The sequence below is a fragment of the Amphiura filiformis genome, chromosome 8, assembly GCF_039555335.1.
Source record: "Amphiura filiformis chromosome 8, Afil_fr2py, whole genome shotgun sequence".
Taxonomy (NCBI): Eukaryota; Metazoa; Echinodermata; class Ophiuroidea; order Amphilepidida; family Amphiuridae; genus Amphiura; species Amphiura filiformis.
Window position 1 is genome coordinate 41,343,798 of NC_092635.1, and position 13,746 is coordinate 41,357,543.

General features: G+C 42.1%; 1 protein-coding gene across 1 annotated transcript in view; it reads left to right on the top strand.

Moving 5' to 3' along the window:
• The window catches only part of LOC140159045 (tyrosyl-DNA phosphodiesterase 2-like), a 29,061-nt gene continuing 15,315 nt past the window's right edge, over positions 1 to 13,746 (top strand). The window contains exon 1 of the mRNA XM_072182372.1: positions 1 to 384. Within this exon, the coding sequence (XP_072038473.1) occupies positions 238 to 384 (147 nt within the window). The 5' untranslated portion in view covers positions 1 to 237. The remainder of the gene's footprint in view (positions 385 to 13,746) is intronic.

The following is a 13,746-nucleotide window of genomic DNA, read 5'->3' on the forward strand; positions in this document are numbered from 1 at the left end:
TTGATGACTGTAGATCTTTTTTAAAGACTCTTCTTGTTTACTATCATTGCCCAATATTGATTACTCGCACAGGGCTGACATACTGTATGACACATGGACAAGTTGTAAACAAACCTTGTATTTCGGGAAAACATTCGACTTCGAATTGTGCTGCCCAACTTTGCTTGATTTTACCCCACAGTCATCTTCATGGCCTAACATCATCTAATAATATTATATATTTAAATTCAGCTCAGTATGGCGAACAGCGATATTGATTTTTCAGGAAATGATCTGCAATATTCGGCTTGCGTCGAATTCTGCAGTGTGACAGGACTGCTGATAGAGGAGGGAGACATAGGCTTAGCTCAGTTTTATCTGGAGGACTCAGGATGGAATGTCAATGTAAGATTACCTAACAGTTGATTACTAATTTAAAGCCATAATGTGTAATTTGTTCCACAGCGACACCCTCAATTTTTGTTGAATTTCTACTTTTTGCATGATTGTATAACTATATTCTCTGACTCTGTATAAAAAATGCCGGTAGCTGCCGGTGGACCATCTAAAAATACCATGTGAAAGACTAAGCCTGAAGTGCTTTAATTACAGTAAAATTTAAGTATTTATTTTTAAACCGGCGATCTGCGGACTTATTCAGTGCAGAGTTCACCGATCGAGTGGTGGCTAAACACATTGCATTGATTGGTGATGAACAGTGTATTTATTGAATCGGTGATGTACTGTGTGCATATCGCCATTCGTCTGACGTCTTGTTTGTTTGTCCTAGTTGTGTGATCTACGCCAATATGCATGATAATAATATCTGAGACTATTGATAATATGATCGGCGAGCTAATTACCCCCTAATACACACATTGTGGGATGTGGGCACTGTTTTACCTGGAGATTTGTTTGGCTCGAAATTAAAAGGGGACAATGTGGTCAGTCTCAGTGAAAACTAACATTTAATTAGGATTTAATTCTTTATGCAAATCACACATGGCTTTGATATGTTTTTATTTTATTTATCCTCTTACTCAAGAAGTCAAGTTTCGAATTTGCTCACCGATTGCATTGCTTTTGGAACACTGAGTGATTTGAGGCCAGAGACAAACACAAGCTAATTACGTCGCTTGGGCAGTTTAATTTCTAAAGAATGAGTGCACATTTATATTCATGAGCCCGGTTCATGAGAAATCTCTACCATACCAACCTCGATCACTTGAAATGAACATTATGAATAGAAATGATAGACATCTTGGTCAGTTGCTCAGAGTCTTAGCCAGAAATCAGAAACCACTCATCCCAAAATTTGACCCTCAAATATAAAACAACTTGTCTATACCCATGGAAGGGTCACTGGGTTCAAATATGTCCTGATTTGGCCTTTACATGTCACTTTGAATTAGTCCCAAGTTCATATTCCCTTAAAATCAACTATTTTAGAGCTCGGTACAATTACCGAATAGAGTGCAACTTGCTAGACTTGAGTCCAGTCCTCGTTTACGGAGTTTAGGGTTAGGGTTGGGGTAGGGCAGTCTTGTAATAAGACTAGTAGAGTTGCACCCTATTCGGCAATTGCTCCTAGAGCTCTCACATCTGTAAAATCCATTAAATATACCTGTCTAAAATTAGATTAGTTGGGCAGACTGTATGGCTGGCTAAGACCTTGGTTGCAAGAGTCATGCCCCTCCCCTTTCAACAAAAAGCTTTGCCTTGCCCCTTTACACATGCCAGATTTTGGGGGACCCCAATTTAAAACCTAAAAATTGTCCAGTCAAGTGGCAAAGCTGAAAATTTTGCACATGTTTCAATATCTGTTTAGGGCATCAAAACTATGCCCAAATACAAGGGTGAAAATAAGAGAGCTTGTGCCAGGGGCCACTTAGGCAAAAAAGTGGCCCCTGGTTTGGAGGAACCAGGGGCCATTTCCAATTAATACCAAGGGACCAATAAAAATAAAGATGTGCTGGGTGAATAAATAAGCTTTAGTTGCTTTGAATGTGATATTTTTGGTTCGCTATCTAGGGGGCCAGCAGGGGGCCAATTTTGTGAGAAAAGTGTAGTAGTAGGTTTTTGCCGATTGTAGCACATTTCTGTATTTCCCGTGTAAATCGCCCCCAACCATCAAATACACAGTAAAATCACAGAAACCTGTCTATTTCCGTGTAAATCGACTCAACCACCAAATACACAGTAAAATCACAAAAACCTGTGTAACTGCCGTGTACACAGGATTATACAGAAAAACCATTTTTTTTATTAAAATAAAGATGATCGTAGCATTTTGGATTCTCACGAGCGCTCTTTTGGATTCTCCCGAGAGAAGAATCAGGATGGAAGTCAAGCGTATGACAAAAATTTTGAAAGCCTACAACGATGCTAAAAAGACGGAATGAGTAGGTCGTGCAGAATAAAAAAAACCTCTTGTGATTATTAATCACAAGAGGTTTTTGTTGTAGTTTACCACACCCAGTTTAAAATGGTTGTAATTAAGTAGGTTACTACAAATGCGGCCTATCCAGTAACTAAAGGATCCCGTCCAGCACAAAATTCCCACGGTTCTCTAGGTGCGCCGTCTTTGTATTTACCTTCAGCTTTTACTAATCCGTTTTTGTACCAACACGTCATGTACGTGGGATAATTATCATCAAACACCATCTCAGCCTTCATTTTTGTTTTTTTCTCGTCATAGTACCATCTCCAAACGCCGCATGGTTTTCCTTCATCATCCCACATTTCTTTTCGATACTCTCCGTACGCTTTTAGGTTCTTAACCCAGTTGTCGTCCGTTAGATTTGGAAGATCCATTTTATTTTTATTTATACAAAACAAATTTGATTTCTAATTTTTATTTTCTCACGGATTCAATGTACTTGGAGACTCTCCAAAGCTTCTTTTTTTCCTCTTTCCAGTCCAGCCTGTTCTGCCTCTGTGCGAATTTCACGTTCTCTATCAGTCGTAAGTTCAATTAGATCCGCTCTGGTTCTGTGCTTGATTCCAGCCTTGTGACCTCGGTAGTTTTCCATTTCCCGCAGAATGTGATGGAAATCCTCATTGCTCACAACTCCATCTTCAAGAGCTCTAGACACCAGATCATTCACCGTGTTTAAACTGGACTCTGCGGTTCTTTTGACACTTTCGTGCTTTTCGACCTTCTTCATCGTTGCTTTTCCGAGAGCCACGCATGCTCCACTAAGAACACCTCCAAAATTGCTATTCCTCCGAGAGGAATGCTTACGAAAAGCTCCAACACCCGTGGCTAGAGTTCCGACAGCTCCGTTCCGCTTCCAACTGCGATTTGAGTCCTGCTACTTGAGCCGTGTTGTAAAACACATTCCAAACTGTTTTGTATTTTCTCCTTAGTTGATCTCTTTGGTCAACTTCCTTTTCGAGGGAGTCATGGATTTCGGATATCTTACTTAGTCGAATTGAACTCCCTGATCCTCTCCTTGTGGAAGATCAGGGTATATTTTGCGGTGCTGTAGGTTTTTCATCCTTTTATTTAATTAGTCAATTAGAACTTCATCATCCGTAAAGTTTAAAACGTGGTTTTCAACGAAATGCTGTATGATTTCTTGCTTGGTTAAATTTTTTTCGTAGAAGCTAAGTATTCCCAGTTGCTCAAAATTCATGTTGATTCCAAGGAGACTTACCAGGGCTTGAGTTCTGTAGACATCTGCTGAAACTCCGTTGATCCAAAAGCAAAGCTTATTTTCAACGTACTCGATCGAGACATGATGCATAATAGTAGTGTCCGTTTGAACGGATGCGGAAAAGAGGGTTTGCCGCGCGTTATTTAACACTTTGAACGATATCGAGTCGTCGGTCCAAGTAATATTTAGGTACATGAAGAAATTCACATTAGACTGAAACGTCAAAGAACAAGCGTTTGCTGGGGCGTTCGGCGGGTTCACTCCCGATTTTACCGAAAAAGAGAGGTTCCAAGGCTGAACAATAAAATGTGGGTTGTTGAAGAAAATTTCTAAAGGTCTAGTGAGTCGCATGGGGTCAAATCTTTTCCGGGATTCGTAAATTCAGTAAACCCAGCAGTGATGCCAATTTGCATAGGCCTAGCGTTGAAAGTGTTGTTCATTCCGTTTTTAATTTCGATCAACTTGTCTCTCTCCAAGTCGATGTTTTTTTGGCTCGGATGGAAACATAGTGCGTTCCGTCTTCGTTCATCCATACCATGACTCTCTCCAAAACATGCAAGCTGGTATCGTGCTCGTGTCCAATTTGCAGGTCTCACGTACTTTTTGTCAGCTGGCGTCCTCGTTGTCCGTGGGAGTTCCAAGACCCGTGACTCTATTGCCGCTCATAGCGAAGTTCGCCGGTCATCGAGTCACCATCCTTCAAACTTTTCTGTCGTTTAACCATGAGGTTAGGCTGGTCACGGAACCCATAGTAGCTGCATCTTGAGGGTCGGTTGGATTCATCAACCCCGTTATTTTTTTCCCTCCCATGTTAATCCTTCCGGTCATTCGCGCTCCAGTTTTTTTTTGAGGTACCGCGGAAAGATCAACATCTTCGTCAGCTATTGACGTTGATTTTTTTTTGATCGTTGGTCCCCGGATAGACATTCTTTCTTTTATTTTATCGGATTTCAAATTCCAAATCCAGCGGTTGAGCGTGATTATTGAGCTTTCTCGAAGAATTTTTCCATTCTACTTTGAAGTTGAAGTCGAGCTCGTGGATGGTTCCGTTTTGTAGTTTTTTTAAACTCGGCTTTTTGTCGGTCGAAACAAAGTATTCTCCGAACGCGGCGTTTGTGAGATCGATAGACCCAAGAACTCGACCTCCCTGCAGAACGTCGTCGTTGTCTCACGAGATTGTCCGTGGTTGACAGCTGATTTAGGTATACGAGAATTCTTCGAGGTAAAAATTCTATTGCCCGATCTCCCGTGTATTCACCATCCGCTAGCCACCCTTCGTCGTCAATCCGAACATTTTCTAACGCGGTCCGAAACCAAATCTGATACTGCTCGGGATTGTCATGTTGAGTTTCCCATCGCGTTTGTCGACTTCGAATTGAAACCATCGATCTGGCTCGTGAATTCTTTCATGAGCAGGTCAAAATTATACAGCCCCGGCTTATTTTTATCGCTTCTTCAGGTCCCTGCCCTCCTTGAGTGTACCTCCACTCTAGTTCCTCTTCGACGTTGAACCAACCTACTCGACCGAGATCCTTTTGATTCCAATTTTTAAGTTTTTGCCGTTATTGTCTATACTTTGCAACGGGCGATAAGGTTTTCCTTTGCCCGTGCCGGTAATTGTGACAATAATTTTTTTTTTTTTATCTTTCAATAAAATGAGAACCGGAGGAGTATTGAACCGACGCACTTACGGTTTCAGTCTCAGTAAATCAAGAAATTCAAGTCAGCAAAAAGGAAAATTTTACGTAAGATTTCCCAGTTTGTGGCAAAAGTACAAACTTCCGAGAGTCACGGACAAAAACCGTGTAACGATGACTGGCTCTCCAACCAGATACAATTCTGGCAAAACCAGCTGAACTTCGCGGTCTGGTGCGCCACGCCAGGATGCGGGTGTCCAAAGAACTTCTCAGTCACAAAGATCCGATGATTCGATCCGTGTTCAGATTTCACGCGTACTATCAGATCAGAAGGATCCTGTCTGAGATGAGCTGTCCGCTTCCCTCTAACCCCGCCTGGAACGCCACGAACAACGGGATCGACACGCACGTCTCACGAGAGAATCTGCTCAATTGAGTCAACCCGAGAACAAATTGAGGCAAAAGTTCGATCCGTGGAACGGAATGGGTACGCCAAATTCACTCGAACTTACCACGAGGATTTTAGTTTGAAGACGAACGACAAAGTAGAAATTGCGAAAGATCCGAATCTGACCGATTTTACGGTCTTCGTTCCCGGTCACGTAAATTTTCTCGGTAACAGTAGGGACGCGACTTACGAGATCTGGATGGACCAGCAGTTCGACCACGATCCGGGTATAACCGACAGATCGATTCACAAGGGCGATTCAATAGCGGCGATCGGAGCTTTCGTTTCGGACGTCTCATCCGAGGAATTCTCCCGAGCCGGAGTGTCCAGAATAAACGACAGCATCAGAACCCTGGTCTGGGCCACCCTTGGAAGTCAGGCTCAGACTCGGAGCAGCATCCTGGGTTCTGGCAAGGCGTTCGACGCTCAGAAGCAATTTCTAGCGAATGTCGAAGATGCGATTAATTCAGCCGTGAATCTTCCCGATTCGATCGACAGGTATCAAAAGACCCTGCAATTTGCACGGAGCAAACTGGATTTCGTCGTGGCTCACGGACTCTACCTGATTCCGAGCGATATGGAAATTCTAATAGGAACTGCAAACGGATACAACAATCTGATCCAGATCGCCACACCCGACATGCGAATCGGACTCAACTCGGAGGTGAGCGCGAACCTCTTGCTCTCGAGGCGTTCGCTTCGCGGAAAGCCCGTCTTTTGAGACGCCTGTTCCGCTACCGTCCGTAATAAAAAGCCCGCCTGTTTTAGAAGACATTCCTTTGGCGCACGACGAGAAGAAGCTCAGTATAATTTTGGCAGCTGCCGTGGTATTTTTATTTTTCTGGATTTAAAAAAAATTTTAGTGAGAGGACTTTTTCTTTTTAGCAAATTCCGTCACCGTGGTGTATAGCAAAAATCCGACGGCCAGAGCGAAAGTCCACAGATGATCGGCTAAAAATCCGGCGACGCTTCCCGCTGCTTTCAGACAGAAATTCACCACGGCTCCGATGACTCCCGGAAGCGCTGTCAGGGCTTTGTCTCCAAGTTTAAAAAGGAGATTAGCTATTTTTTTGAGCTGATCCTTAATCCAATCGGTCCACGTTTTTGGCTTTGGAGGCACTGGTGGCTTTGGTCCTGGCTTTGGAGGCTTTGGTTTTGGAGGTACAGGCTTAGGTGCGGGAGTGACGGCTGAAATTGCTGATTTGGTTGCTATGAGTATTCCCTCAACAACGGTAGCAATTGTCATACCAATTGCGGTTATGATTGATACAATAGTAACCCCCTCTCGTCGAAATAACGTGCTAACTTGTTCACGCAAAGAGCCATCGCTATCGATAAAATTTTTGATAGAATCTCGCAAACGATGAAACGAATTTTTGACCTTGATGTCTTGGTCAGCAATAGCTTTGTCAAAATCCTCAATTTCTGTTTCCAGTTCTCTAGCTCTTTCAGCGTCTTCTTCGCTTACTGGTAATAGAGGTTCTTCTTCCTCACCTTCGTATGTTGGATTAACGAAACTAACTGAACGATCACCTTTGGATTTCAAGTTTTTTAGTTCGGTGACTTTTTCACCCCTTCTTTCGACAAGATGGTTGTAAACGTCGGACAGCTTTTTTAGTTGTCCTTCTTCATTCAAAAAATTACTGATTTCCTCTTGGTTTGCAATGGGATCCCTAACTAACTGTTCACCCAATTCATCTGATTGTTGAACCGATTTTGCAAACGGATTTTTACGTGCTCCACCCTGGGTGGAAGGCCCAGTGGGGGTATTGATTGCTTGACTGATACTACTTTCAACCTGTTTGGCTAGTTGTTGTGTTTTTTCACTAGAGCTTGCAAAATCCTTAACTCCCAGCGTTTCTCGTAAAAACGACGCAGCTCCATCTCCATATAGTTTTTTAATATAGCTAAGAGCTAGGAATTGTCGTGGATTTCCTTCTTTGGTAAGTCTTACTTTTTTGCCTTTTTCGTATTTGACAAAAATAGTATCACGCTCAAGCGACCATGTTGTGTCCTTGCGAAACGTATCCCCTTCTCTCGTAGCGTCGTCGAGAGAGAATTTTTGCCTTTGATTCTCGACATACTCTTTCCAACGCGCGGAAAGTTCTGCGTAAATATCTCTCTGTGTTTCAATGTACTCTGTCACCTCTGGAATTCCTCTTTGAATATCATCGCCGCGAAGATCTTGGAGTCGGCGTTCTAAACTCGCCACGCTGTTGATGTCATCTTCAGTGAGATGATTTTCCCATTCGACGCTTCCTCTACGTCTCTGGGAGTACACCTTAACCTCTGTTTCAATCTGTCCACCTCCAAAATCAGTCTCAGCCGGTGTACCACCAGCTGCTCCCGTGGTATTTCTGATCGTATTTCCAAATTCACCGAAGTCATCCATCTGAATGTCTTCTACAGGATTAAAATCTTCCATCTTTTGGTTTTTATTTTACGTATAAATAAAAGATGTCGACTGAATACGGATACAAATTGAACCCATACCGACAACTTCGCAAAGCGCGAGGAGTTAAAGGTGATAGACGTAGTATTCGAATACGACGTTCGAGTACCATCGACCAAACCGAATTCTTACGGTGAGATTTCCTGGTCTTGGAAAAGATGACGAATATACCCTGGAACGAGTTTACTTTGGTTCAAGATTGCTCTAAATTCCGCCTCTGGTGGAAATCAAGATCTTAACAGGACTATCGTAAATAATCTCGGAAGAGCGATAGTGTCAAAAATTGAGGTTAAATTGGAAGGGCAGAGTATCTTCACTCTGAACGATGCTGATATTTTCCTATGCTACCAAGATCTCTGGAAGACGAAGCGAGGAAAGAGAGAACGCCTCTGATCAGGGTATCCAGTCTGCGGCAGGTCGAAAAATAAGAATCGACGCTGGTGACAAAGGTGCAGATGCCAAGGATATCGCTGAAGGAAAGTCCTTTGGTGACAACATGTTTTGTATCCCTCTGGACTTTGAGATGCTGAATTCTCATAATCCATATTTTCAGTACGAGATGAAGGACAGGCTGAGTTACGAGCTGACGTTCAACAATTACGGAAAAGTCGTGGTGTCCACGGATACAGCAGCCAGCTATTCCATCTCAGATATTACCCTTGAGTTTGATGTAGTCAATGATCCTGAGCTAGCGATGAATATCAGGAACAAGGTGAATGGAAAAAGCGTCGTCATATGCGACAGAGTTATCAGACATAGCAAGGAGTCACTGAACAAGTCAGACAGCGTCTGAATATCGCTCTAGCACCGCGAGCAAAGTCCATGAAAGGTATTCTGATTCTCTTCGTGAGACCCAGCTGCGGATGGAGGAGGAGCCAATTACGCTTTCGAGATACCGAAAAGTTCTACAACCCAAAGATCAAGAAAGTTTCAACAACTTCGACGGTGTTCCAAATCAGCTGTACTCCTCCGGGATGCTGTCGCACCATCACTTCACCGACAGCCCAACGCACCTCCCGGATGCACAACTCAGAACCGCTCCACACGTAATCAAGGAAGCGGGATTGGCTGATGTGAAGAGACGAGATTATCTCACGAGCAAGTATGGTCTTTGGTTGGACATGAGAACCACGGATGATGACACGTTGCATGGATCTGGTAGGAAAATTGAAGGAGCTAGTCAGAGTATTCAGATCGAGATCGAAAAAGAAGCCGAGACGGCAGGAGCGTTGAACGCTTACGTGTACTACATACAGGATGCACGGGTGAATATCGAAGCCGGAAAATTGCAGAGTGTGAACTACTAGACATTCTGCCTATGGTAGAATAAAAGATGTTTCCAAAACACGCGCACTCGGCGATAATCTCAGGCGAAACCATGTCCGGCAAAACCGAGCATGTTTTAAATCTATTAGAAAACGAATATCGCGGATTTTTCGCTTACATAGTGATCATCTGTCCGAACTGGGTTAATAATTTGACTTACCGCAGTAGGCAGTGGATCTTCGATAATCCCTACCAAGTATTTATGATCGATCCGGAAGAATGGTTTCCTAACAAAGACGATCAATTTCAATTAGCGATCAAGGTATTTTGGGAAACTATCGGAAAAATGGATGACTCCCAGGTTCTGTTTCTGATCGACGATAGCATAGCCGAAGAAGGAATCGACAAAAAAGAAGCGTTCTAACAAAACTCGCTTGTTCCGGCAGACACGATAACTGCTCTCTTTGGATGCTCACTCAAGCTTACGTAGCAGTTCCCAAAACCATTAGAAGACAGGTCAAATGGCTGTCTACCTTCTATTGCAAAGATGAAGATGATTTCGTCACCATCATGAAGGAGAACAAAGTAGTTCCCAAAGAAAAGAGGGAGGCATTGAATGAAAAACTAGAAAAAAATCAATATTCGAAATTAAATCTATTTCTACATCCACCCAGAGGATTTGAGTACAAAGATAAAAAAAAAAAAAAAAATGCTTGCTGACGTGATTTTGCAATATTAGCCGTAAGATAAAGAAAATCATGACTGAAATTGAAGATATAGTTAACGAGGCGATGACCGTGGACGTTTTGCCCCCCATAGGCGGAATGTCTACCTTAGACGGTACGGCTACACGGGAGGAACCTGTGAGGAAGTTTGGCGAAACGGAACAGCTGCGGGAACGGTTGATAGGCGTAGCAGAGGCAGGAAAAAGCAAAGAGTATTTGGGAAAGAGCATAACCTCTGCTGAGATCGATAGGCTTGATCAAAAGAGCCTGATGAGACTCTACGCCAGATACGAGGCTCACATGGGTGGGATAGTAACCAGGTCAATGAAAAAGCACTTCGTTACCGCTTACGTAAATTTGGTCGGACTCTTCCTTCCAAAAAATTTGGCGATTACCGATCGCGATGCTCTGGAAGAGTCTCTGAACGAAGGACCCTTTATTGATTTAGCTTTAAACAAATGGACCTGTGGGCTGTATCATAGTTTTGGACATATGCTAGCTCCGTTGGAGGCTATTCTGTTAACTAGCAACGGTGTTAAAAAGTTGACTTTCCACCAGAAGCGAAGTGCACAGTAGACGACTCCCCAAGTATTGATGTGATTGATTGAGATCCTGGAAACTAAAAAATCAAGAGGAAGTATTTATTCCTCTTGAATTTTTTTGGTTGAATTCCCATGGTACTTGAGCAAATTTGCTCAGGTGCTGCTCAGGTGCTGCTCAGATACTTGAGCAAATTTGCTCAGGTGCTGCTCAGGTGCTGCTCAGATACTTGAGCAAATTTGCTCAGGTGCTGCTCAGGTGCTGCTCAGATACTTGAGCAAATTTGCTCAGGTGCTGCTCAGGTGCTGCTCAGATTTTTTTCTAATAATAAAAGATGAGTGATCAAGAAACCAAATCAGTAAACGTTCCGTCCAAGGTGGAAGTGTCAACAGCGACAGCAACATCTGCATGAAGCCGGCAAAGGTGATAGCAAAAGTGAGTCAAGCAAAAGTCAAAGACCCAAAGAGGGTTGCCGCTGGAAAGGCATTAGCCGTAAAAAACAGAGAAAAATTAGCAAAATTAAAAGCCTATGAAGCAGCGGAAACAACACGGGAGAACCCGTCCACCATAGACGAAACGTCATGTACACCTTCAGAAAAATCAACCGTGTCAAACTGGTTGTCAAGTCCAGTTCTTGTTGGAGGAGCGGTCGTAAGTCGTTGGAGGGATAGTGGCATATGGGTATTCTACCTTAAACGGTACGACTAAAAGCCCACCCACCGTGACCACAGCGGTCGACCATCAACCAAAAGTCGATCCTTTCGATGATTTTTAGTTACAATAAAGAAGATGGCAGAAACCAATCCAAACGTAAAAATGATCGTAAACGGCGCGTATCACGCAACAACGATAAGTCTCGGTATATGGGCTAACTGCGTTCGTTATGAAAAAGTTCCTAAAATGAAGCCGGCTAATCTCTCGCAGCTTGACGCGGAGGATATTGGAAAGTTGACTTTGAGCGTCTTTTCGGCTACGATGCTCAGAGATTGGCTCGTGAATCAAGGAATTCTTCCGGATCAAATTATGGCTTAGTCCAAGGAAAACATTCTGTCAAGGTAGGTAGAAAAACCCTCTTAGCACTATTTGTGCTAAGAGGGTTTTTTTTAATTAATAATAAAAGGATGGCACTTTTGAAAATTGAAGATCTAGAGTTGAACAAAGATTACAAAGTTACCAAGATCGATGTTGAAACCGAATTCACTTCCTCGCCAATGGTGACCGATTAAAGGTAGATCCTCTTATTTGGGCCGATATTCCTGATGTAGAGGATGAAATTTGTTGTTATAATTGGTTGGCTCTATACATCGTAGCCGTACAGTCAGAAAAAAAAGAAGAGCCCGCTGTTTTATTTTTCCATACGGAAAAAGAGACGTCTTTTGAAATATAAAACCGAACAATGTATGAATTGGTACGACTATTTTATGGCTTATTAGTGATTTTTTCAACCACTTCCTGAAATTATAACCGCGGCTGCAAAACATTCATTTTTTAAATTTTAAAATAAAGAGAAAATGGCAATGTTAATCGGAGCCGTGTTTAACGCTTTGGCATTTTCAGGAACCAATTATTGGTTCAACTCTCTCAGTTCGGAAGAACGCAAAAAACACGATCTCGCTCTCGAAAAACTTCAGCACGACCAAGATTCTTGGAATCTAGCGCGTCTTTCAAGAATAGATTACATCAACGATCAATTAAAAAACAGGGTCACGCAGCGGAAAGAACCTTTTCGGACGCCGATGACGCGATGAGACAGTATTATAATTTAACGGGAATTTTGATGGATTCTTTTCCACCCGAACCACATCTTTATGATGGAGAGTATCTCGACGAAGATCAAACAAAAGCGATCCAGAACGGGGAATTAGCTTTGCTCGGACTGGGATTGCTAGGAACCGGTGTGGTCGCTATCAAATACTTTGGATAAAAGTATTTGGGTGGGAGCTGAACCTCTAATCTCTGGAAAATCGTTAAGAGTTACGGGATAATTTCTTCGTTTGAGTAGGTAGAAGAGAACGTAGTGAATATTGAAATTATTTCTCTTGGGTTTATTTTGTAAATAAATTTTCAGTATATTATCAAGATCGCATAACAAATTAATGCGATCGTGACAAAAATCAACGGGAAAATTACCCGTAATTTTGTAGTAAATCTTGTGAACGGCTTTTGGGTCTGATCTAAAGACTTTTAACAAGTCTTTTTTACTAAGGGACTCAAACATTTTTTATTTTTTTTTAAATTTTTAACAAACTCGTCGATCAAAATCTCAGAAGTACTCGTAACATTTCCACTGTATTTTGAGTTATATTTTGGCAGGCTTTGCACTCGCGCGGGTTCTTTAAACAACTGATTAAATTCAGTACCGTATAGACAAATCGGTTTTTTGTTCTGTTTTCGAAGGCGAGTTTTCTTTTACACAATTTGCAAAAACAGCGCTTATATTTACTCGTACACTTCATTTTTGTAACAAACTCGTCGATCAAAATCTCAGAAGTACTCGTAACATTTCCTAGATAGATTTCGATGTATTCTTCAAACTGGTAGGTCTTGGTTTCGCAGTATTTTTTCGGTTGTTGAATTTGGTCGATGTTAACTCGGGGTGAGTTCTCGTTAAGAGACGCGTCATTTTCTAAACCACAATCATAACACACATCGTCTACTATATATTCTGAGTTACAATTTTTACATTTTGGCGGAACTCTTTGCTCCACTCGTGCGGGTTCTTTAAACAACCGATTAAATTCGGTACCGTATAGACAAATCAGTTTTTTGTCCTGTTTTCGAAGGCGAGTTTTCTTTTTACACAATTTACAAAAACAACGCTTATATTTACTCGTACACTTCATTTTTGTATCAATAAAAAATCCCCTTTAGACTGAATGTCTAAAGGGGATTTTTTGTTGGTTATGGTAGATTGTACGACTAGTCTGAGTCTTCATCATATTCCAACTCTTTTACTACAAGGTCAAAACTGTGGTACATATTCCCGGTTGTTTTGCTTTCTTTTTTGCCCGTGGGTTTAACAAAAGCTATTGATTTACCG